The 25,946-nt window shown below is 48.3% G+C and overlaps 2 protein-coding genes across 7 annotated transcripts in view; one reads left to right on the forward strand and one right to left on the reverse strand.

The window, feature by feature from the left end:
• Positions 1-308: 308 nt before the first annotated feature.
• Dffb (DNA fragmentation factor subunit beta) lies at positions 309-12,613 on the reverse strand. Of its 4 annotated transcripts, none has more exons than XM_028860255.2 (8): positions 12,341-12,613; positions 12,027-12,159; positions 10,852-10,869; positions 10,343-10,567; positions 8,636-8,715; positions 6,300-6,470; positions 5,153-5,253; positions 309-1,449 (listed from the first exon to the last, which is right to left on the reverse strand). In XM_028860255.2, the coding sequence occupies exons 1-8, from the start codon at positions 12,461-12,463 to the stop codon at positions 1,221-1,223; spliced, it is 1,080 nt and encodes a 359-aa protein (XP_028716088.1). In that variant the 5' UTR covers positions 12,464-12,613; the 3' UTR covers positions 309-1,220. The 4 variants fall into 4 exon arrangements, with proteins under 4 accessions (XP_028716088.1, XP_028716085.1, XP_037059142.1 ...); XM_037203247.1 differs by lacking the exon at positions 10,852-10,869 and adding an exon at positions 4,826-4,880 and having other exon boundaries at positions 1,364-1,449; positions 10,343-10,531; positions 12,033-12,159; XM_028860254.2 differs by lacking the exon at positions 10,852-10,869 and adding an exon at positions 4,826-4,884 and having other exon boundaries at positions 1,364-1,449; positions 10,343-10,531; positions 12,033-12,159.
• Positions 12,614-12,679: 66 nt separating this feature from the next.
• Positions 12,680-25,946, forward strand: part of Cep104 (centrosomal protein 104) — a 41,893-nt gene continuing 28,626 nt past the window's right edge. For 2 of the 3 annotated variants that reach the window (XM_037203249.1, XM_028860248.2), the window contains exons 1-6: positions 12,680-13,087; positions 19,965-20,116; positions 22,474-22,647; positions 22,947-23,085; positions 24,520-24,582; positions 24,850-24,932. In XM_037203249.1, the coding sequence (XP_037059144.1) occupies positions 20,004-20,116; positions 22,474-22,647; positions 22,947-23,085; positions 24,520-24,582; positions 24,850-24,932 (572 nt within the window). In that variant the 5' untranslated portion in view covers positions 12,680-13,087; positions 19,965-20,003. The remainder of the gene's footprint in view (positions 13,088-19,964; positions 20,117-22,473; positions 22,648-22,946; positions 23,086-24,519; positions 24,583-24,849; positions 24,933-25,946) is intronic. The other variant, XM_028860249.2, reaches the window with a different exon arrangement.

Genomic DNA, 25,946 nt, shown 5'->3' on the forward strand with positions numbered 1-25,946 from the left:
CACTGCCATGCATCCCTGTGAAGACGGACTCAGCCGGGGCAACGGTTCAGTCACCAGCTGCTGGTATTAGACCCTTAGTTCCATCCTCCTCAATACATGCAAACTCTTGACATGTTTATTTTGGAAACCCTTTATTGTTTTTCTGATTATATGGCAAATATAAAAATCCAAACATTACAAAACATATAAAATACTCATTAAAAAAAAAAAAAAAAACAAACTTGGGCTGGGCATGGTAGCACATATCTTTAATCCCAGCACTCAGGAGGCAGAGGCAAAACTCTGTGAGTTCAAGGCTAAGCTGATCTAATAGTGAGTTCCAGGCCAGCCAGAGCTACATAGTGAGATCCCATCTCAGAAGAAAAAAAACAAAACAAATCAAGTACTATAAAAAACATGGTGTAGGAAATTAGTACTTAGTGATCAAATCTCATCCTGCTGAATACCTAAGGATTACTGCTATCACAGTGAGGCATTTCCTCAGACTGTCTCTGTGCACAAACTGACACACATTTAATATCAAATACCAGGTGTGGTGGTACACGCCTGTAATCCCAGCTCTAAGGATGAGGCAGGAGTATCATGAATTCAGGGTCATTCTCTGCACAGGTAGGCCATCTGTGCCTTTATCAGCTTCCTATCTCTACACAGAAAAGCTTAAACATGCTCCAAATGAGCATACATAAATGTATCAGTGTTGGGTCATGAGACTCATGACAGCCAGACATTATTTAACCCATTAAAAACCATTTCACATGGCTCAAGATAATGCCACAGTCAGCCGATTTCACCGGGAGACATCCGGAAGGCTTCTCACCTGCCATTTTAAACAGTTCGGCAGAGAACATTCTCCATGTTCATTATGAAATGCAAATGTCTACCCCAGGGGCACGATTTCTTTCAGAGAAACATAGTCAGAGCTGCCATTGCAGTGGAAATGGTGGTCATAAAAGCTGAGGTTCAAACTAGCACCATCCCCCATTCCACAGTGGCCAAGTTCAGCCCTGGAGCCATGTGCATGAAGACCCTGGCACAGAGACACAGTGAGCACCCAGCACTGTCCTCTGCCCACTGGGCTGTCAGAGGCTGGGGAGCAAACAGGGAAGATGCTCAGATCTGTCAGAGACTCTTAAAGGCTTTTCTAGAACCTTCTAAGTGACAAAATGTAAGCTTAATAGCCCCGTCACCACTGCAGTCACCTCACAGAGGGCTGGCATGTGTCACCGGCGCTTCCGAGCAAGCCTCTTCTTCTTGGATCCTGTCTGGGGCCGGTAGATCCTGCTGTGGTCACACTGCAGCTTGTGTGTGGTCTTCTTGTGGCAGGCAATGTGTACCAGCTTCAGGTTCTCAGCAGTGAAAAGCAGGCTGTAGAAGTACTCCCAGTTCACCTCCCGCCCGTCCTGGATTGCTTCAGCCAGCGTGGGCACCACGGTGCGCTTCTTCTCTATTCTGCCAAGTCAGGGGAAGACAGCCCATCTGCTGCCAGTGCCACACACCACAGGGCGCTGTGCACTTTCCCATCAGCCACAGACGCTCATAGCACAGTGTCGACCATAGCAAATACCCCTGCTGTACTGGTTAGATTTTTGTCAACTTGACACAAGCTAGGGTCGTTTAGGAAGAGGGGACATCGATTGAGAAAATGCCTTTATCAGATTGTTGTGTGTGCAAGTCTGTGAAGCATTTTCTTGATTGATTGCTGTGGGTAGGCCCAACCTACCCCTAAGCTGGTGGTCCTGGATTGTATAAGAAAGCAGGCTGAACAAGCCAGTAACCAGCACTCCTCTGTGGGCTCTGCATCAGTTCCTGTCTTGAGTTACTGTCCTGACTCCCCTTCATGATGAACTATAAGCTTTAAGATGAAATAAACCCTTTCTTCCTCCATTGCTTTTGGTCAGTGTCTCATCACAGCAATAGAAACGCTAACACAGCTTACAGGTGTGAAGATCTTGAGGATTCCTAAGGAACCTAAACTAGGACTATTCCAGAAGGGCAGAGGTGGTGAAATGGATGGGACTTATGGATGAATCAACCAGAAGAGCCCAGCACCATGCTTCATAAACTGGTGACATTGGCCCATCCCTGACATGGGCCATGGGTGGACATGGTCAGTGTGGCACAGTCCAGTACAAGCAGTGCTGCTTGTCTTATTACTTTGCAAACTTGAGTGATGGGCGCTGCTTTACATACTAAAAAGAATGCAAGAAGGCCGGGTTGCTCACATGGCCATTCAACAAAGCCAAGCCCCATGTGTGAGCACTTCTCAGCCCCTAGTGACTCCTGTGTGTTCGTGGACCCATTTTATACAGGTGCCCACAGACCCCCCTCAAGCCTGGGCCTCTCACAGGCATGTGATCCAAGTGTGTATGGCCAATGTGACATAGAAATGGCAAGCAAAAACAATGTCATGTTACTTCAGAGCCACGGAAACAGGGACATCTATCTACAGGGAACAAATGCAGATCTACTCTGCAGACACTTTGACAAGCCAACAATAGAAAAATGGTCACAAAAGAAACCCAGATCCCAGCACAGTCGCAAGAACAGCAGAGTGGAAGGCAAACCACCTCCCCCACATCTGTCATTTCCCACCCCGAAGCCTGGAAATCTAACCATTGCACAGTGGTCTGGTCTGGTCAGGGCCAACTTCCTGGCTTGTCCTCACATAGCAGTGAGAGTCTGAACAAGCTCTCCCACTTAGAAGAATGTCTGTTCTTGCTGGATTACTCTCCTCCCTATGACGTCATAACTGTCTCCCAAAGGACCTACCTCCAGATGTTGTCTCATTGGGTGACAGTTTCAATGGCGGGGACGGCGGACAACAATTGAGTTCACAGGAGGAAGTTACCCGAAAAAGCAGTATTGAGCCAGAGCACGCAAGCAAAGCCAGCATAAAGAGGGTGAGTGGCAAGAAGTTCTCAGAATGCCCATGGGAATCCAAGAGACTGCAGAGGAGAATCATAACTCTCCAGGACAAGTCACAGCAAAACCAAAAAGAAAGTTCTGTCTCTGGACGTGCATCACTTTCAGTTAAGGGGAAACAAACCAGTCTTCACTGAAAAGGCAGACAACAGCTCCCATGAGCAGATGCCAGGAATCAGTATGATCAGCCTCCCTCCAGAGAGTGCAAAAGGGACCTAGATGTCTGTGATTCCAGACCCAGTGAGACAGTCACTCTCCACTCACTCATTGGTAGAAGTTTCGAGGGAGTTCACCCTCAGACCCTCCTTAAGAAGTACTAGGACCACTCATTGGCCAACCCCTAGCAGGACCAAGGAGATGCAGGAGGCATCGAGCCGAGAAGTGGAAGGTGTAAGTAGGCACTGACGTGAAAACAAGCATCTGTGCAGGCTTAAGGCTAGGTGGGACAACTCGAGAAACAGCCCCGGAACAGGGTACATAGTAAGACCAGTGGGCAGGCACAGCAAACAGCAAATGAAATGAATTCAAACCTACTTACTCATGCAACAAAATATCAAATACTGCACAGCCACCATATCCAGACACTGGGACAAGGGTCCTGAGCAGGACAGTCTCAGTTAGACAAAAGGCAGCTAGTGTGCTAACAACAGAAACCCAGCCAGGGGGAGCGGGAGACAAAGAGCAGGGTAGACATAGAGTCTCAACCTTCAAGTACCAGAGCACAAGAAGGACGAGCAGAATGACAGGAAATGACAGAACAGCCCTGGGAACTCCAAGACCTGCCAAAAACTCACAGATCAGAACAGTCACACTGATCTCAAACACTAAAGTCAGGTGCAGCTGGAGACATGTAGCCTCGAGCATATGTTAAAACACAAAAGAGAGAAACCAGAGAACAAGGAGAAACTAAAGGAACACAAAGTAGGAATAAAAATAAAAGCAAAACTCGCTGTAGTTAAACGCAGGGCAAAAGCAGCTGCAGACGATGGGGAGCAGGGAGATGCCCTGCACCCGCAGGGGGATGGCGGGCTCTGTGCACACGTCAGACCTGCAGCCAGGATTCTGACAGCAACAGTGCCTCAGACCCTGAGAAAGGGGCTGAGTCTTCTAGGGCTTATACCACAGCCACCCCATCCAGTTGTGACAGAAGACATCAGAAATGTGCCCAAAATATAGCAACAATGTCTCTCACACAGACAAGCAGGAGTGAATCAGTGCCCAGGACAAAAGTAAACAACGAGCAAAAGGAAGCGACATTAAAGCCAGACTGGCAGAGCCACAAAGAGGCCTCAGCCTTCCAGGGACCAGGAAACAGAAGCAGCAAAGTGGGAGCTCTCCTCAGACAGGGAAAGGCAAAAAGGCACAGTGACACCGAGTGGCGGCAAGGACACTTGCATCGTGTGAACTGGAACATCCAGAGAAGGCTGGAAATACTCAAAAGGGAGCCACAGGAATTAATTTCCCCAAAGCGACTAGAGGTCAGAGCCAGGGCAGTCTTTCTCATCTAGAGTGTATGCCAGACCCCAGACACCCTCATGATGCTGGGTAGGGCCAAGGCTGCATTCCTTGACAGCTATGGGTGCAGCCAGTGCACAGAAAGATTGCCCGGCATGCAACTGGGCGACTAATGTTCATCCCAGAGTTAGGTAACGGTGAATTCTCAGAAAGGCCTAAGTGCCCAGTAGGGGAACAAATGTAGAGCTGAACTCTGCCAACAGCTGAAGGAGTCTGTGCTGGTCACCTGAGTTGTGTGGACAGACAGCACACATCTAAGTCCATACTTCCTGGTAAAGGTGTGCAAGAGGCATGAACAGGGCCCATGTCAGGGCAGTAGTTTCCCCGACAACAGGGAAGGGGCACTGAGTACAGAGGATAAAGGGCTCAAATATAACTCACTACTTACACTTTAATAGTTTTGATGCCAAGAGTCAGGTACCAATTGGGGTACTTGGAGCACTCTGCCTTCAAAAAGCAAGGTCAAGGGTAGTTACAGTCAGGAGAGTACCACAGCTGCTGAAGTATGTTCCTGCCCTGCCCTGGTTCAGGAGGAGCAGCCACAGCTGCCCAGCTGTGACTTCCCCCACCACAGCCCTAATGTGGGCCAGAAGCCCCTTCCATAAGCATGTGGGATCTCTCCCTAGGCCTGCACCACACAGGTGTAACATACCAGACAATCAGATACTGGGTTAGTTCTGGTTAGTGAACTGGAATCTTGGTGACAGACACTCACATATGATCCAGGTTCCAGGTGCTGAAGAGGATCCGGCTCTCCCTGTTGCCATAGGGGTTGATGGAGTGCTTGGAAAGACAGCTATCCAGGTCAAAGGGGCCCTGCAGTGACCACGGCAGGGGTTGGAAAGGCAGGAGTGAGGTATGTTATTGCTCTCCTCCAAGCCAACAAGCTTGCTAAGGAGTAGGCCCCATGAGGCATTTAACCCATGAACAGAAGTTTGAACCAGGCACAGTGGCAACACCTTTATCCCCAGCACTAAGAGGCAAAGGCAAGAGGATTTCGAGTTTAAGGCCAGGGAGATGGCTCAGCAGGAAAAGCACTTGCCACACAAGCCTGAGAACCATGTTTGGATCCTGGAGTCCATGTAAAAGTCAGGAGTGGTTTGTCCTCTGACCACACCCATGCCATGACATATGCATACTCACACACAAACATTACACACATATACACAAAAATAAAATAAATATTAAGTCAGCCTGGGCTATATAGTGATCTTAAGTCTAGCCTCAAATATATATTAAGACCTCATTTAAAAAAAAAGTGTTTGCTGTTCATCAGAGATTGGGCTGAGAGATAGTTCAGAGGATTAAGAGCACTGGCTGCTCTTCTAGAGGACCAAGGTTTGATTCCCAGCACACATGTGGCTCACAACCACCTGTAACTTCAGTTCCAGGGGATTTGACACCCTTGACACCCTCTTCTGGCCTCCACGGGTACCAGGCACACATGTGCACAGACATACACACAGACAAAACACCCATACACATAAAATAAACCTAATTTTTAAAAATTTGCCTTTGGAATTCTACCTGCCCCCAACATTCCATTACCCCGATTTCATATTCTGAATTTCCAAAGATGAAGGCATTTCTGTTCCTGTTACTAGAGAATCATCCTTTGCTAGGTGCCTCTACACATCCACACAGGATCAGACCTGTTATCCCCAGCATGCTCCTTTGCTCCTGTGGTACCACATACTAACACCCCAACAACTGCATACCACCATCCCTACCTCCTCCCGCACTCTGAATGTGAGGGCCACCAGCATCTACCCTCTAGCCAGCTGCGGAAGGTCCTCCTCACCTCTCACCCAGGAAGGCTATGCTCAGCATTACTCTCAGTAACCCCAGAACAAAGGGCTCACCTGGCAGGAAAACCAGCCTTCTGAAGTACAGAGGCGGCTGCTGGCCTTGGCACCTCTGTCGAAGTAGCTGCCATTGTACTTCACAGACTTCAGCTTCCGGCACATGGAGCTAAGGACCCGCTCGTATTCTTCTCGAGCCGCTGCATCCACCACACAGGCATATGCACTTACCTGTAAGAGTGAGCCAGAGGCATCACTGAACCTGAGCCCATGACCTGACCATGCCCAGAAGCCTGCATTCAGTTACTAACCTGTGCCATGCACTGGTCATCAGGAACCTGCCTAAGCCCAGTCCTACAGTCAGTGTCTGACCACTGCTATCACAACTATCACAGCCTAGGAAACCATGAAATGGAATCAACAATGCCTCCGTCAGGCTCGGAGAACAAAGTAAGAACAGGCCAGGCAGAGTAGCACACATCTGTAATCCGAGCACTTGGGAGTCTGAGGTAGGAGGATCCAAAAGGCCACAAGAAGCACAGAACACGGGACACCAAAACATTAGCAGCTGTGACACACTGAGTGGGTTAAGCTGGGTACAGGGAATACAGGGACAGCACATTGCCACTTTAAGGCATCACTTTCTACCTGCCAATCAATGAGGAGCCTTACATGCAAATGAGCAGACAATGAAGGCCAAGCTGACCCCACTTTGGGAGGGAGAAGAGAAAGGTGAAAGGTTTAAAAACAAAGAAAGCCCAGGGTGAAGGGGGATCCACACCTGCTGTTCCAGCTGCCTGGCCACTCAGGCCTCGGCGGGCACCTGCCTAGTTTTGGTCATGGTCCAGCAAACTCAAGCTCTATGCATTCTCTCAGGCCTCCTGTCTGCCTGAGGTTGGCTACTGCCACCTAGAAGGAACCTGGGCAGAGCAGTCAGGCATGGAGTACCACTGTCCCCACTGGCTGCCATGGTGCTCCTACAGACCTCACTCCAGTATGGAAGACGACTAACAGGTAGGTTTGTAGAGGGCAGTGCCACAGCAGCTTAAGAAGGAAATCATGGAGCATGCTCAATGGAGATACAGCCTGAGAGCCCAGCAGGCCAGTGCAGGCAGACAGCGTCCACCGTGATGAGAGAACAGCCCAGGCACTCAGGGTTTCAGGCCAGCTAGCTGGTCAGACAGGTCCTCCATACCCATGGGAAATGGGGATAGCTTCAACCAGCAGGGGCTCTGGGAACACATGCACAGGTCAGGTTTTCCCCATAGGACACTAACACTTAGTTCGAGCTACACAACAGAGTAAGATTTGAGAGGAGGGTGTGCATGAAGGAAGAAAACAGCCTTAGGATCTGCTCTCAACCAAGCAGCTCAGGGGTGACATGCCGTAAGACAGACAGACAGAGAAGGCCCAAGCCTGTGCCACTTGCCAACTGCTCGGCAATTACCCAAGTGTCTGTTGATAAATACGCCCCTAAGGAGAGCAGGGAGAAAAAGGTCCCTACGAGCCAAGCTGCTGTCCCCAACCACCCATCCACTGCTCATCCTATCTAAATGAAGGCGTCACGTGGAGCCCGGTGCAGAAAGGCACAAAAGGCTCTCCTGGTGGAGTGACAGGCACCTCATGCCCTCAGTATGAGCAGGTCCCACTCACCAGAGGGTCTCCTTCCACTCCACATCTCACTGACATTCACGTCTTCACTGAAAGGAAGCCAGGCAGAGGAGGACAGGGCATCAAAGACAGCCTCCTTCTGGAGGTTAGGCTAGGTATAGCTGCACTGGAGCCACTGGTCACACTTCACAGTGAAGGCCTTGGTCTACCCAGGAGCCAGAGCTGAGACCCTGCAGTCACTCAGGGCATATCTACAAAGCACCCCAAGCAAAAGGCATCTTCAGTCCTCTGTTCCACTTTTCCAAGGTCAGAGGACTGCAATGTACCCAGAGAAAAAAATAAACGTAAGTATTAGGGGAAAGTACCACCCAATTAAGAAGGTGACATCAGAGCAATGGAGCAGATGCAGAAAACTTATCCATAATGGAAAGAAGTTTACATCAGGACAGACGTGCCAGATGTACAAGACGCAAGCTGGTGCTGCTCTGAACAGGATCCCTGCCAAAAAGAAGAGAATAAGAGCTGAGACTTGAGGCCTCTGACCCTAACCAAAGCACATGGCCCAGAAAGGTTCTCACACCTGCTGGACAACAGGGTCAGAGGCCAAAGTGCAGGAGAGAACAGTTGCACAGAGACAGGAGGCTTTTGCTTCTCTGAGGTATACATGCCTTCTGCTGACTTAGAAGCAACCTTACAGATATGCATCAGCAGAGGGGTGGAAACCCTACCAAATGATCCAGCCTATGCTAAGCACTCACTCAGCATGATCAGAACATGGCCTTTACCTCTCTCAGGTAGCCCCGGATCCGGCTCTCACAGCTATATCTCAGGTAGCCAGACTTATTCCTGAATCGAGACTCCAAACCTGCAAGAAAGATGATTCTGGAATCCATAGGCAGACCACAACCTGTGTGTCCCCCACAGCTCAGGAGCCAAGCAGACAAGAAAGGGGCAGGGGGAGATGTGACTCACTCACACAGGTGCCACATGGAGGAGGACATATGGAGGTGTTCTGTTTATAGAGCTGGACAGTGGAGTGAGAGGGTTGGGCTGCAGAGCCACAGAGCATGCATGGGCTGTGCAAGATGAAATGGGCTCTGACATCAAACACCAGTGCCCATGACAGGTGAGGGTGTTTGGATGCATGAGTGCCACCAACTGCACACCAGCCTTCTGTACAATAGATTCACCCAACCACAGACCTTAACCATTGAAAAATCTTACATCTGGGTAGGCGCACACCTTTAATCCAAGCACTTGGGAGGCAGAGGTAGGTAGATCTCTGGGCTGAGGCCAGCCTGGTCTACAAAGTAAGTTCCAGGACACAGAGAAACCCTGCCTTGAAAAACTAAAACCAAAAACAAACAAATAAGTAAATTTAAAAAAAAAAAAAAAAAAAAACCCTTGCATTGGAACTAAGTATGTGGATTGTTTTCTGTTTTAAAGGATGTTGAGTTTGTGTGCGTCTGTATATGATGTGTAAGAATGTACGCATGTGGGCAGTGGTGGCGCACACCTTTAATCCCAGCACTCGGGAGACAGAGCCAGGCGGATCTCTGTGAGTTCGAGGCCAGCCTGGGCTACCAAGTGAGCTCCAGGAAAGGCGCAAAGCTACACAGAGAAACCCTGTCTCGAAAAACCGGAAAAAAAAAAAAAAGAATGTACGCATGTGTGCGCACATCTGTGCAAGTGCACTCACCCATGCATGCACATGTGAAGAGGTAGAGGTCACCACTGAATGTCTTCCTCTGTCACTCTCCACCCTTATTTATTGAGACAGTGTCTCTCACTAAACCTGGAGCTCACTGTTGGGGCTATACTGACTGACCAGTGGACCCCAAGGATCAGCCTGCTCCTGACCCCCAACACTGAGTTTAGACATGTACACCTGGATCTTACCTTGGTGCTGGGATCTAAACTCGAGTCCTCAGGCTTAAACAGCAAGCACTACCCAATGAGCCATCTCCCAGGACTCTACAGACTGTTTTCTTGTCATTATTCCTTAAAGAGAACAGCCAACTACTACTTTCACAGCATCTGCATTGTATCAAGTAACTTGAATGACCTAGGAATGATATGAAGTATATAGGAGAGATTCCTCAAGTTTGCTGGCCAGTCAGCCTGGCCTGATAGGCTCCAACCATTCCTCAGGATGACACCCAGGGATATCATTTGACTCTCTGACACACTCTCTTGCTAAGGTGGTAAACTCCACATTCCATGTATTTTCCCATGGCTTTTGGAAGAATGATTTAAAAGGAAAAGAAAAAAGACTATTTCGAGGCTGCCCTGGACACTGTCTCCAGCCAGGAGTCCCAGCCAGATGCCTTCCCAGGGACACCTTTTGTTATCACTCCAGAGGCCTGTCACCCTTGGTTGGGAAGCATTGGGATCTGAAATAGACTGAGATCCTCCTGAGCCTCTGCTCTAAAGAGGCCCTTCTTCGCCTGCCCCAGACATCCTGGCCACCATCGTCACCCCAATCCACATACCTTCAAACCAGGATGGGTCCTGCTCCCGGGTCTCAGCAGTGATGTTCTGGCTGACATGATGCAGAAGGTCGGCCAGCAGCTTCTGCCTCAGTGGGGCCTGCTCATCTGACAGCAGCTGCCGTGCAGCCCGGATGACCCCAGCATGTGGCTCATTAAACACACTGAGGAAGCGAGTGATGTCACTCACATCTGCCACACCAGGAGACAAACAGAAACACATGCACACTGTTCTGGCCCCAAAAAGAGGATCCTGTCTACTCAGCCCAGGGACTGCCCAAAGTCAAGACTCTGGTGTCACAACCCGTGCCCTGGTACTTGACACCTGACATCTCCACAGGTGTGGCACTACCAGTTCCATTCCTCTGGCTACCTCCTGTCAGGTGATGGGGTTGTGGTGATCTAGAGAAGCACACTTCTCTTCTTCCGGCCCTCTCTCCTCCACACTAAGTCACCTCCTTCGCTCAATCCCTTAGGGTCCCACTTCCAGGCCTTCTAATCCCTCTCCCTACTTTCCCAGAGACCCTGCCCACAAGTGGCTACAGTGAGCTTTCCCAGCAAGTGCTGAACGCCAAGTACATCCTCCTAAGGATCTTATCCAAACAGGAGCAAACAGAATCCAGTACCAATTAAAAAAGCACAGACCACAGCCAAGTGAAGCTGCAAGGCTGGTTCATACTCAAAAAACTCAGTGAGATCCGCTGTGTTAACAAGCTGAAGAAGTAAGGTCTTGTGAACACACCAACAGATGCAGAAAATGCAGGAGGGAACCTCGGGAAGCCAGGACTTGCCAAAAGGTTTCTGGATGGTGAAAATGCACAAGGAAGAAAACGACAGTCTGGATGTCGTCAAAGTTAGAAACTTGGAGGCTAGGTGTGTGGCACATGCCTGGAATGCCAGCAGTTGGTAGGTGGAGGCAGGAGATTAGAAGCTTTAGGCCAGCCTTAGCTACAGAGTGAAGTTAAGGCCAGCCTCAGCTACATGTATGTAACCTTGTCCTCCCTTCCCCTCCCAAGTCTGGACCTTTTGTTCTACTACAGAGCATGAAAAGAGCGTGGTCAGTTAGCTCAGCTGGTTGGAGCTCAGAGAGGGAAAAGGTACACAACAGGAGATATTTGAAAACCACATTATCTGACATCAAAGTCATAACCAGGATTTTCTAGGGGTGGGGTAAATACTCCAACAGCTTAAAAAATTCGATTAAAAACAAAAAAGACATGAAGACTCCTGCAGGTGGCAAATGGGAACACAGCAAGATGATATCCAATCCCATTAGCCACCAGAGAAATTCAGATTAAGGCCACAGTGAGCTGTCATCACACAGCTACCTAGAATAGCTTTAATGAAAACCATGATCCCTGACAGCATTTCAGCATTCACATGCCGAAGAACTGCCCTAGGCAAGGGTGAGCATGCCTGCCCTGCACAGTCCAGCCCAGCAACACCTTCCCGGGCTCCCCTAATCCTTCCCCCTTGCCCTTGGCAGTTAGGAAATAAATTTAATTTATCACACACACACACACACACACACACACACACACACACACACACACACACACACACAACTGAAAACAGAGTTGCTCATCAAAGGCTCTTGGCATTCAGCGCCCCTGACCTGATCTACTAGCCTGGGCCCCTGGACCCGGGCTTAAACCGTGTGGGTCCTGCCCATCTCCAAAGTGTTCCTACTCACAGCCTTGCCAGGTCTGGCCAGCAGCGAGCAGCAGAAGTTCAGTATCGTTGGGGAGTCCCGGGAAGTAGTCGTCGGTCACCTCCGTGCCATCTTCGTACAAGCACAGCCGGGAGCCCGACACCGGGAGCTGGAGGACAGGAAGAGCAAGCAGCTTGTCCCACACAGTCCAGGCTTCCAGACAGCCTGCTCAGGATGCCACCAGACTACAGGAGCCCAGCGCCCGTCCAAGCCCATCCAAGGGGAGGAAACCGTATGAGCAGTCGCCAGGGTCCTCGCCCCGCAGTGCCTGCCCCGAAACCCCGGCCCACCTGGAAGCGGACGCAGCCCTTGTGCAGCAGCTCCTGGCAGCTCCGGGCCGCCACGCCGAACTTGCACGCGCTGTGTAGGGCTCGCAACTTGACGCTCTTGGGTTGGCGGAGCACAGCGCACATTGCAGGGCTCCAGCAGCGGACTCTGCGTGCACCTGATGACAATGACTGACGCCCTTTCCTCGGCCCTCCCGGAACTGTGGTGTGCAGGCGCCGCCCGGAACGCTTTTCTCTACGTAGGCAGGCGCGACCCGATACGTCCGGCTACAGGACCTTTCCCCAGCCGGAATCCGCGAGGCGCGGCTGCGCGCGCAGGCGCCTGCGGGCGGACGCACAGGCGTATAACGCGGGCCGGCCTGGTTGCCATGGGAGCGTGGCTGCGGCCCGGGCGCTGGGCAGAGGCGGCCCGGGCTGCTCCTCCGCTGCCCTCGCCTCAGTGGCCCGGGGTGGGGGCGGCCGGACCGAGGCGAGGCTCCTCCGAAGGGAGCGGAGGCTGGCATCGCAGCGTCCCGCGGGCTCGTCTCCGCGGCGCTCTGTGACCCCGCGCGGCCTGGGTCCTCAGCAGGCACCGGGGCGGAAGACACCTGGCCGTGGAGGAACGTGGCCGCTGCCCGCTCCAGGCCTCCGGGCCGCGCATCTCGGCCTTAGTGTCAGCAATCCGGGTCCAGCCCCGCCTTGTCCTCTTCTGGGCGCGTTACTGAACAGGACCAATTACCACAAGACTAAAGACTGTAGCTCTGGCCCCGGGTAGGCTACACTTTGATCGGTGTTGGGGTTTTTTTTGGGGTGGGGGGTGGGGGGGTGATGTTAATTGGGTCCGGTTTGAGATATTTTTTAAGCTTTAAGATTCTCTAAAAATACTTTCAATCCTTAAGATTAACTAGTCGTAAATCAGTACTTAATATTGTAACATTTTCGTTTCTTCAAAAGAAAACTGGAAACATTTTCATTTCCTTGTAACAAAATATTTGAAAGTTGCTACATTGAGTTTGGGCTTAGGGCTGGAAACATGGCTTTAAAGGATAGGCTCACAACCAAAAATATAAGAGTTTGGGCTTAGTTACAGTTTATAAGCAATGCTAGGATAAATGCCACCTGACACTGCTGGCTAGGGCTGCCCTAGGGACAGCACCCACGGCTGGTGACCAACTAGTAACCCAGCATTGCACAGATCCAGAAGGCTCTGTGCTGGGTTTTGTGGAGCCACGAACATGCCAAGACTTCTGAAGACTGGGGAAAGGGGAAGGAGTAAGGGGTGGAAGGTCTCCCAGTGCACGGTCTGAAAATGAATGTTCTTGCAGCTGTCCATCTTGAGGTCCTGGTGTTTCTGGCCACACTGTCCTACAGCCCTCCTTGCCAGGGTCTTCAGTACCAGTTATTTGTTTTGCTTTTATTGGGGACGCACTTGTATCTGTTTGTAAGTCTTGGTACATCCCAGAATACAACTGTTGCCAAAGTAGAAAGGCCTGCTCTTTTTTTTTTTTTTTTTTTGAGACTGTCATTTATAGCCCTGTAACTCCTACACAGACCACATTGACCTCAAACTCACAGAGATCCTCCTTCCAAGCACTGGGATTAAAAGTGTGTTCTATGACACCTGGCACAGTCCAGGCCCTTGAAGATGGCCAAAGAATTGGAGACGTCAGAGCCAGAGGTTTACCTCTAAGTGTTTAATAACTTTGCATGCTCTCTAAAATTCATGACATAGTGAGGCGTAGTAGCGCCTGCCTTTAATCCTAGTACTCGAGGTGCCAAGCAGGAGGAGCTCTGTATGAGGCCAGTCAGGGCTGATAGTGAGACTGTCTCAAAAGTAACAGGAAATTCAAGACAAGAAGTGAGAATGGGGGAAACAAGGTGTCAGGACAGAATTAGCATTTTAATTTCTAGATGGGGGGGGGCACAGAGGGTTTTGGAATTAAGGCCTGGATAGAGGTAGCTGAAGTCGGGTGTAAAGAATGTTTGTCTGGCAGGAACGTGGGTGGAGCAAGGCAGTTGTAACCATCTGGAATAGAGATGGGGAATAGACATAGGGAAGAGGCCGAATGACTAAGACTTTCCATGCTGCTGGTGGGTACTAAAGGGACGTATAGTGGCTAAGGGCAGCATTAGCTCCAGGCTCGTGACCCAAGTGACCTGACATAGGAGAAGCATGTTAAGATACCCTGCTGTGCTTATATACTACTCCTGATTATTTTCTGGGTCAGTTTTCCTCCCCTCTGCTGTGACAGCCATAGGGAACTCAGTGTAGCATCTTTAACAGTGACTTGTGACTTGCCATTGTAGCTTTAATAGTTTAGTGCATACATTCAAAAAAAAAAAACACCAGCAAACACCAGACTGGCATTGATCCTTGAAATGGCCCTTTTCACATCCGATGAAAGTAAGAGAAAGCTCTATATTATGCATCAGGCATGTTCATATGAGCCTGGCTTCCTGAGGGATACTTAATAGTGCTGCCTACAGAATATTTCAATGATGTATCTTATTCCAAGAAACTTCCAATGGACTTCTTTTTCCTATATTAGAAGGAGTTTTTTTGGTTTGGTTTGGTTTTTCTTGTGATGATGATTTACTTCACCACCAGTTGTCTTACTTAGCAGGTATTTGATTGGTTTGAAAACTGAGTAGCCATGAGGCCATGAGCATTTTGAGTTCTCAGTACAGTCACATCTGAGGACCCTTGTGTTGCTCTCTGACAGTGCTGCTACCCAAGGTTAGCTCTACTTGTGCAGGGCCTGCTCTGATGGTGGCCTTAGCAGCCCTGGACTCTAGTGATAGGAGTCTGTGGGAAGAAAGCTCCTTTGCTGTGACTTCAATATAATCCTGAGACTGAGTATCACCTTTTCCCTCTGGGCAACATATGCGTGTGTTCCCATCCATGAACCTCCACTGTGCAAAGGATGTGGAATTCATGGGCTGTCCGAGGGGAATGCAGAGTCACCAATGCAACACTGAGTCTGTGTGCTGTTTTCCAGCGTGGAGAGCATGGGTGCCAAGCAGCAAAGTAGACATCACAGCATGCATCCTGCAAACGACAGTGGTGAGCTAGGACACAGACCAGTTCACCGGAAAATCACATTGAAAGGATCATTCAGCCAGTTTTTCCTCTCCAAGCTCCCCCAGGCTTGGCTATGTCACCCCTCAGCTTGGCCTCCAGCAGACTTTCTGTTAAAATAAGCAGTAGCATTCTCCCTCACTAGGACTGGGAGGGCTGTCCCTGCTGCCTGACCCCATGCCTCCACCCAGGGCTGGATCCAAAATTTTTATCTTGTAGCCAGACCCTATCCTGGCCCAGCTTAATTGTCTAGGTTGGGGGGCAGGGACTGACAAGTACTTGTGCCCATCTGGAGGGTGAAGGGAGGTGACTCAGCAAGGTGCCCAACTGGGCATCTCTGGGTAGTTCTCTACTTCTTCTCAGGATCTGGGAGCCAGCAGATGATCCCAGTCCATCTTGTTCTCAGATAACCTTTAAAGTGTCCTGAGTCAGGCTCCCAACACAATGTGCTCACTTCTGCACCAGTGTGTCTGGACATCCTACTTTCCCTAGGGCTGCTCGTTTACACAAGGCAGTTATTGATGTACTAATGACTAGGCTGCCTCTCCCTAATCATTACTAGTTGTTTGTTTCCTTGATAATGCAAAAAGACACTTTGTACCCTACCAAAGCTTTGGTTTTGCCGTGAGAGTATCATAAGCAGGGTGGCTTAGGAACGTCAGAGCCAGAGGGCTGGCATTGGAATGGCAGCAGGGACAAGTGTCTCTGCACTCCTGATGGTTTCCAACATTGACCTTAGCCTTAACTGAGTGGCTCCCATCTCTGTCAGTATGTGGCATCTACTCCATGTGTGTCTGAGCCTCCACTTTTTGTGTGTGTTTATTGAGGGGTTGTTTGTTTTATGTGGGGTGGGGAGGTTCTGGAGATACAGCCCACACCTGGCCTTGTGTATACTAGGCAAGTACTCACCCCCAGATTATTTTCCTCTTCCTAAAAGTACACCAGCCTGTAGCTGGAGTTTTCTCTTGTCCTCCCTGGCCTGTGGTCAAGACAAAACTCTCTCACCCACCAGCCCTGCAGCCACTTAGACCCAAATAAACACACACAGGCTAATATTATTTAAAACTGCTCAGCCATTAGCTCAGGCCTACCACTGACTAGCTCTTACACTTAAACTCAGCCCATTTCTGTTATTCTATATGTTGTCACATGTTCCGTGGCTTTACCTGTGTGCCTGTTACATGCTGCTCCCTGGACAGCGGGCTAGCATCTCCTGATTCAGCCTTCCACTTCCCAGCATTCTTCTCTCTGCTAACCCTCCTATACTATACTTCCTGCCTGGCTATTGGCCAATCAGCATTTTATTTATCAATCAATCAGAGCAACACATTCACAGAATACAGAAAGACATCTCCAGCACTTCCCCTTTTCTTTTTTTCAAAAAGGAAGGTTTTAACTTTAACATAGTAAAATTACTTACATATAACAAAACAATTATCAAGCAAGAATTACAGTTACGATATCTAGTCTATTTATAGTATCTAGTCTATTTGTATTTGGCAAAATTAAAGAAGTTATCCTATCTATGCTATATTTGTGAGTCTAAGGTTTTGTATCTAACTTATCTTTTATCATAACTAAGGAAATTACAACTATCTAATCTTCAACTACATCAAAGACCCCAGAAGGATGTAATAATACCTAAGTAAACAGGAAGAGCATTATAAGCAACTACCAAAATTTAGAATGACAGACAGCTGACTGCCTGGACCATCATCCAAAGTTCCTCTGCAGCATTGGGGCATCCATCTTCAGCCCACAGGCCTAGAACCTCTCAGTCACTTCTTCCTGTGCCTGTAGAATGTCTGGCAGTCTCTTCTGCAAAGCAGGAACCTGAAGGGCCATCTCACCTTGCAAAGTTCAGTGGTCACCTTCTTATGGGTCCTGCATGTCCACTTTATACAGCATACTGTCAAAAAGTCAATGCAAGGGCACTTTTTTGCCCAGTGGCTAACTTTTGCCACAAAGAAAGCAAACTCTATAATGAGTTTCTTCAGTGCCCATCATCTTCCTTGATGTATTTGGTGCTGCCAGAACAGACGTGTCTCATTATCCAGGAAAGTCTAAGTTTTTAAAACATTTTAAATGCCATATTCTTTAGGTCTTTGGAGTGTTTGAAGATTATCTACCTAATTGAAATATATCTAGGTATACCTACAAAACTTAACTAATATAAATTTGATTATCATGGATGACTAACTATTAATCTGTTTCTTAATTAACCATTACAATTTAAATGAGTTACATAAACATATAATACCTTAAACAAGAGTAGAAATATATATACAGTATAACAAAATTAACTTTAAATTTGTATCAATACACTAAAATGTATACCAATGTAAAACATTTCTAAACAAGTCGTTGCTCTTTAAAAGTAGGTTCATTAATCTACCCTTTCATCCTATCATATCTACACTATCCCCTTTTCTTTTTTAGAAAGATGGCATTTATAATCAATCTTGTTTTAAATAAAAATACTGATTTTTCTCTGTCGCACACTAGAGAGCTCTTCTGATACGGGACAGAAGAATATCTCAACCTTTTCTTTTAGCAATATTCTTGGGTTTAGAGGAGTGAGCCAATTCCATCTCCAAAGCCAGCTTGTTATATTTGGGAATTTGGGCATAGCTTCTCATACTAATTCCTGCTGGATGAGGGCGCTGTATTCTTATGGGGACATAAAGAAAATTTTAGGATTATGGGGTAGTCCATGAGGCTGTATTGTCTGAACCAGTTGCCTTGAAACCATTCTGGATGTTGGATCACCTGGACCATGGTGTCATCAGAGACCTTTCCGGGGGTCTTGGCTGGTCAAACCTGATGTATCTTAATCTGGAACAAATCCATAGCCTCTTGCTTTCTGTGGAAACAAAAACAGAGCCTCTTTTGTAAAGCAACATATCCTCACATCCAAATTTTGAAGTCAAGGTACCTTTAAAATATACATATTGGTTTAGCTGAGCAGCCTTTACAATCAAATGTCTTTCTGCAGTTAAAAATCCCAAAGACAACACAATCCAGATTCTCCGTGTGATATTCATCTTTATGTGGCTTATTTTTATATTACTTTTACTTTCTCTTTAAAGACTTTATTTTTAAAACTATTTCTTTATATAACTCCATATATTGCTTTTTTTTTTTCTCTTCCAAGCCTACATACATTTTTACACACATTGTAAACTGTTTAGAGGTTTATCCCATCTGAATCTGTCTTATTGTGAATCTATTGCTTTTTGTTTTTCTTGTTTGGTTTGGTTTTTTTGAGACAGGGTTTCTCTGTGTAGCTTTGCGCCTTTCCTGGGACTCACTCTGTAGCCCAGGCTGGACTCGAACTCACAGAGATCCTCCTGGCTCTGCCTCCCAAGTGCTGGGATTAAAGGCATGCGCCACCACCGCCTGGTGTGAATCTCTTGCTTTAAACTGCAGCATTCTAAGACTGAAATGGCAGCTGTGGCTGCTGGCTCTGCCCACCTCAGCTTTTCAACATGGTGTGGTACCTTTACAGCGAGCTCTAGGTCTGGTAGCCATGTGTACCATCAACTCTCAGAAGCAGTGGGTCTATGCTTCTATACAAGCAGCGTGTAGCCCAGAAACTTTTTTTTTTTTTTTTGGTGGTACTAGCAAAGGCTAATGTGCAGCTTGCAGCTGCCTCATTCCCGCCATGCTGTAGGTCAAGCCTGCAGGCGGTGAACCCGCCATGGAGTAGCTCAAGCCCGCGGACTGCCGCTGTCTTGAGAGAGACAACGAGGAAGCTGTTTTTAGCTCTGTTTTTAGAATCTTCTTTCTCAGGTTTTAGGTGGAAACTCTTGCCCCACGTTTGGTGCCATTTGTAGCTGGAGTTTTCTCTTGTCCTGCCTGGCCTGTGGTCAAGACAAAACTCTCTCACCCACCAGCCCTACAGCCACTTAGACCCAAATAAACACACACAGGCTAATATTATTTAAAACTGCTCAGCCATTAGCTCAGGCCTACCACTGACTAGCTCTTACACTTAAACTCAGCCCATTTCTGTTATTCTATATGTTGTCACATGTTCCGTGGCTTTACCTGTGTGCCTGTTACATGCTGCTCCCTGGACAGTGGGCTAGCATCTCCTGATTCAGCCTTCCACTTCCCAGCATTCTCCTCTCTGCTTATCCCACCTATACTATACTTCCTGCCTGGCTATTGGCCAATCAGAGTTTTATGTATCAGTCAATCAGAGCAACACATGCACAACATACAGAAAGACATCCCCAACACCAGCCACCATGGATTTCTCCCAATAAGATGTCATTTTAATTTGATCACATCTGCAGAAACCCCAGTAAGGTCATATTCACATGCAGCAAAGGCAGGGTCTGATCATTAGTAAGGATGTAATTCAGCCCGCAGCACAGGTCAGACTCTTAGGAAAATCAAGACAGCTTAAATGATACATGAAGTAGAATTAGAACATCCATTTAAAAAAAATTTTTTTTAGACAAACTAGCCTTTTCAGAGTGGTGGGCAATTCTGAGTACTCTGTGGCTCATCTTGTATGATGTGAACTAACACTACATCTAACCTAGTTGAATTCTTTCACAGAACTCTTCCCTGATCTTCTGAATAGCCCATGTGTGCAGAATGCCCCACAAGATTGGATTTGTAGTGGTCAGCTCTTCTGGACATGAAGATGGCTTCAGTGCCCGAGAACTAATGATCCATGCACCGACTGTCAGTGGCTGGAGGTCACCAAAGTAAGGCTGGACTGAGGGGCAGGGCTGAAAACACACCTCTGAATCTGAATACATTTAGGGTTTACCTCATGATCTAAAAACATGAAATGCATTTCTAGTCAGGTATATGGTGTATTTCAGTGAAAATTAAATTAAATCACTAAAATTAAAGTGCATTTTCCTCTTGGGGTTTCTGAGGGGACCTGGTAAACCCCCTCCCCTCTATCCCTGAGCTCTGAGGGACTGGAGAAGTCAAGCAGATGAGGCAGAACAGCACTTGCTGGAGCTGTGGGTATTGAGGTTCCTGGTGTACTCCCTCCCAGGCATGCCATCCCTACATCTACCAATCTAGGTGCCACTGGGAAGGCCAGGCCCATGCGTCGAGTCATACCCACTTTTCTCCCAAGCTCCCCATGCCAGTGGTCTCCTGCCTCCCTCCAGCTGCAAAGGGTAAAGCTTTCACTCTCTTCCTTCTGCATTCCCCTCTGCAGAGATCTTCAGCATTAGCTGTGTCTGCCCTGCAATTCCATGAAGCTTGAAGGTTCTTAAGTAGACACACAGGGCTTGCTTCGTAACAGTAATTATGCAAGTCACACTAACATGGCCCATTTGTCATTGGCATGGTATTTCTTTAAGGTCATAACTATATCCATGCTTCCAGAGGCTACCAAAGGAGAGGGTATGTGTACTCCTGGTCACCCCAACAGAGTCACACTAGTTTTGGCCCAGGAGTCTCCTGATACCTGAGGTTAAATATGTTGCAGAAGTTAAGGAAAAGTATCCTCAAAAGAAGTGTCACCAAGATAGACAAGGTGTCCTGTCAGCAATGGCACAGAAAGCATGTTCAGGGTGCTGGTAGGGCTGGGTACAGGGTACTACTTATGGGATAGGGGAAGTTTCTGCCATATCTTTCTCAGAGACTTGGGATCCAGGCTTAAAATCTCCAGAGCTGACTGCTCCAGCCTGCACACCAGTCTCTGTTTCCAGATGATTTTTTTTTTTTACATTTATTATGTATATGTCCATTCATGTGTGTGGAGATCAGAGGTCAACTTGTATGATTCAGTTCTTTGTTTGTCTGTTTGTTTGTTTTTTCGAGACACGGTTTCTCCGTGTAGCTTTGGTGCCTGTCCTGGAACTCACTCTGTAAACCAGTCTGGCCTCGAACTCATAGAGATCCACCTGCCTCTGCCTCCTGAGTGCTGGGATTAAAGGCGTGTGCTGCTGCTGCCGCCGCCGCAGCCGCCGCCGCCGCCGCCGCCGCCGCCACCACCACCACCACCACCACCACCTGGCCAACTCAGTTCTTTCTTAACACTGTATGGATCCCAAGGATCAAGCTCAGGTTGGCAGCAGTCACCTACACCCACTGAGCTGTTTTTATTCAAAGCAGATTACGTTTATTCAAAAGCAATCTGTCACTGTCAGTGTGTGTTATAAGGATGGGAGGCTTAGGGTGTAGTTCAATGGGAGAGCACTTACCCTGAGTTGAAGAAGTCAGAGAACTGGGAGGTGAGCACAGGGCTGATGTGTTAGTGGTACCCAGGCTAACTGTGCTCCACCCGGGTTGGGGAAATGGCTCCACTCTTGAAGAGCCCCAAAGGAGCCTCACCCAGTTTATGGTTTTTCTGAGTGGGATCTAGGAAGAAGAGCCTGGCCAGCAGTGGCAGCACACGCACGCGCGCGCGCACACACACACACACACACACACACGCGCACAGTGATGTTGATGCTTGTGAAGGGAGGGGGTCTTTCCTGACTGCCCCACCCTTCAGAGCTCCCTTTGTTCCACATGCGCATAGTACCTACCAGCTAATGTGTGTCAGTGCTGTCGTGTCCACACGCTGTCCTGCTGAGTCCTGACTGCCTTGCTGTGTGGGCTCCTTGCTGACAGAAGGAAGGAGTGCTCTAGCCAAGTTTCACTTAGTACTCATGCAGTGTGTAGGTCCTGAGCAAAGTTAGATGCTCCCGCTCAGCCTGCCCCTGGAGCTCTGAGCACACCCGGAAGTCTCCTCCTGGATGGCGACAGCCTGCCATCGTAAGCAGGTGCTTCACTTATGTCCTCAGGGTCCTGTGGGAAGCCTTTGGCTCTGCCTGGCCTGCTGGTACAGCCCCATAAGAATGGTTGATTTGTCTCCTGATAAACTTGAAGTCCACTTCAGCCTTTAGTCCTAACAGCCTGAGGTTGGGTTTGCAGGTGGCCAGCAGAGTCGATCAGCCTTAGGTCCAGGCTTTAGAAGGGAGGAAGCAGCAGTCTTTTACCCGGGTCACACTACCCCACATCCAATGTGCTGTGCCTCACACTCCCCTGCCTGAAAGCAGGCAGACAGGAAAACTGCAGACATTGCCCAGGACCCCAGAACTGTGTTTGCTTTTAGGTTCTGCCAGTTTCCACAAGAGATTGTTCTCCAGATGGTGGAGAGGTGTCGGATAAGGAAGCTGCAGCTGCTCGCTCACCAGTACATGATCTCCAGTAAGGTCGAGTTCTACATCAGTGAAAGCTTGCCCGAATACCTGGTGCCATACCAAGCAGAGCGATTCCGCAGACTGGGGTGAGGATGAAATGCAGTGTGTAGTGGTGACACTGAACACCACAGCTCCATGGATTGTGCCTCTTTGGCCCGTGGTGATCTTCCCAACACACATGTGGGATTTCATATGCTTAACAGGCAGAGTTACCATATCTGTGGGGGCAGCAGCAGCTGCTTCTCAGGTAGAAAGCTTTTCTCAAGAGCATTCACTGGAGCCTGACCTGGAAGGTCCCTAGGTTGTTCACCCAGGCCCTGTGGGGTTCGGTGGGAGTGGGCAAGGCTTTGTCAGCACCGTGCTTCAGCTGTGGCTTTCCTTCCAGCTATGTCTCTCTCTGCGACAATGGAAAGACAGGCTGCAAGGCCCGGGAGCTCAAGTCTGTGTACGTGGATGCCGTGGGGCAGTTTCTTAAGCTGATTTTTCACCAAAACCATGCCAACAAGTACAACATATATAATCAGGTAAGATGTGTGCGTGTGCTCGAGGCTCTGCCCTGACACCACAGCACCCCCGCATGAGAGGACTGCTCAGGTGGCCTTGTACATGCAGAGGCAGGGTGCTCCCACGAGAGCAGTAGTATGAGTGGCTGTTGCTCTGTGAAGCCAGGTTCTCCCATATGTCGCCTCTGGCATGTAGTCGTAGGGCACACAAGAGCCTCTGATTGGACCAGACTCAGATAAAGAGTGTGAAAAGGGTTCCTCTGTTGTGTGTCATAGCTTGACACCATTATGGAAGCCACTTGCACTGTTCCTGCCTTGTGCTTTCCTAAGCATGTGTGACTGGCAGCCTGTTGTTTGGCAGCCTGTTGTTGTTTGGCAGCCTGTTGTTTGGCAGCATGATGCCGATGAACCCTCTGAACCGCCCAAGGCCAGTGCCCGTGTAAGCTGCTTACCAGCAGCTGGGCCAGCTGCTTCAGCTGCACTGCTGACTTTTCTTTGTTTCTTTCTTTAATTAAATGTATTTATTTATTTATTTATTTCACATCCCAACCACAGTTTCCCCTCCCTCCTCTCCTCCTATTCCCCAATCCACTCCTCCTCTGTTTCTGTTCCAAAAGGAGCAGGCCTCCCATGGGTATCCACAAAGCATGGCATATCAGGTTGCAGTAGGACTAAACGCCTCCCCTTGTATTAAAGCTGAGCAAGGCAACCCAGTATGAGGGGAAAGTTCCCAAAAGCCAGCCAAAGCATTAGGGACAGCCCCTGTGTAGCCAGTGGTAGGGTGCTTGGTAGGGTAGTAGGACACATGCTCAAAGCCTGAGTTCAATCCCAGTACCTCTTCCCACCCTGAAAAAAGAAATTGTGTGTCCAGAACAATCTTGTTTGCACACACATTTATAACTCTTGCTGCCTCTCCAAGAAGAGTAGGAGAAAGCCAACAGGTCACATTGTTGTACCAGGCAAATGAGTTGTGAGGTACTCAGCTGCTACATCATGACATCCATTATATGTGGCCTCAGGAAACAGGAAGGACCATTTCTAACATTTTCCCCTTCCACCCTATCTGCATGTGTCTACCAGTAGGAACTGGTTAGGAACTTGGGCTGCAGTAATGGTTGGGAAGGAGAGCAACTTCTCCACCTATAATGAGAGGTGAAAATCAGCACATGGGTAAACTGAGCTGTGTTAATTTAGTGTTTCTTTTCCTTTTCTGGGGTAATGTGGATAGAGACCTCTTATTGGGAGACTCTACCAAAACCCTAGGTTAAAGATTATTGTTTTAGAACCCTGTAAACCATATCAACTTGGTTGAGCATTAAAAGAGTAGTCCTCTTAATGTATTGATCACTTCCTGTCAGTGCACTTGGGGATGCACCCTCCTACCTGATAACACCACAGGCAAGAGCTGGTTAAAGGGCTTAAAGCATCTCAAACACTGATTTGACTATTTCTTAGGTGGCTTTGGTTGCAATAAATATCATTGGAGACCCTGCAGATTTTGGTGATGAAAGCAATATTGTAAGTATAGAAATTTCCTATAAAAATAAAAATAATAGGAATTTCCTAAAAAATAAAAGGAATTTCTGTGGGAGGAGGAATCTTTAATTCTCACCGTAAAATATGTCAATTCAGAAGGGCTCAAAACTTTCCTCAGGAGTTTTAGCTGCCCAACCAGAAGACTAGGGCCACTGAGTCTTGTTAGCATCTCTCTTAGACAGCTGTAAAGTTAAGGTTTGTTTTGTCCTTTGTTTGTTGAGAGTCTAAGAAGATGTTTTGTTCCCAAAGACCTCTAGAGAGAAGCTGATTGACCACTACCTTGGCCACAGTCCCCACAGTGAGGACCCAGCCCTAGAAGGAACTTTTGCTGGGTAAGACCCCTCCTCCATTCCTTCGCAGGACACTTCACAACTCAGTCATTCCAAAGGGCTCGGGGTCTCAGGGAGGCTTAGGTCAGGTGAGAGCAGATAAGCCACTGGTTGGGTTACTTTGTGTCCATGCAGAGGTTAAGGTGACTGCATATCTTGCACACCTGCACTGCTGCCGTCAGAAATGCTTCAGTTCTGTATGTACAGGTGTCAGCAAAGGTTCCTGAGAACAGTGATGCAGTTGTCCACCAGGCCACAGCTCTCAGGCTCTGCTTCAGAGTTCTGAGTCTGTGGGAGAGCCGAGTGTACCCTCACCTCTGTCAGCACTGGTCAGCTCCTTCCTGGTGGCCACACTTGATTTCTGCCTTCCCCAAAGCCTGAGCCTGCAAAGCAGCCACAGCACACAGTGCATGCTCCAGAGGAGCTTCCACCCTCAGTGCTGGAGCAGACTGTGCCTGGCCTGTCTGGCCCCCAGGTTTTGGTGAAGCATGAGTGTCAGTGCTGAAATTCACTGTGAGAACCTGACCTGGCCCTGGGGTGCTGCATAAGAGTGGCTGTGCTCCTGCCCTAGAAATTCTGACTATGGCGCCATGGGACTTTTTTCTTTTTTTTTTTTTTTTTTTTAGTGAGGTTTTTAAAAATAAAATTATATTATTTCTGGGACATCATGGCAAAGTGATGTAGAGTTGCAAGCATAGTGTTGAGAGTTAATATGCAGTATGTGGGGGCAACATGTACGTTATGTCAACCCTTACATTACTGGATAGAAGGGATGTTCAGAGCAGCTGCAACTGTCCATCACTGTCACTGGGCTGGCGGTCAGGGGGCCGGATTAAATGGGGCATGGGGTGACAGAAAGGAGCCTGAGGATTTTTAAATGGTATATGCCCAAGTTCCATTTGAGCTTATTATGATTCAAGTTTTCCACTAATTCTTTGTTTGACAAATAATATTTAATTTAACTTCACCTAGATGTAAAATACCCAAGTCACGGCTTGTGTTTGGCTTACTTCATGC

Source organism: Peromyscus leucopus, chromosome 2 (genome assembly GCF_004664715.2).
Source record: "Peromyscus leucopus breed LL Stock chromosome 2, UCI_PerLeu_2.1, whole genome shotgun sequence".
NCBI classification, from domain to species: Eukaryota; Metazoa; Chordata; class Mammalia; order Rodentia; family Cricetidae; genus Peromyscus; species Peromyscus leucopus.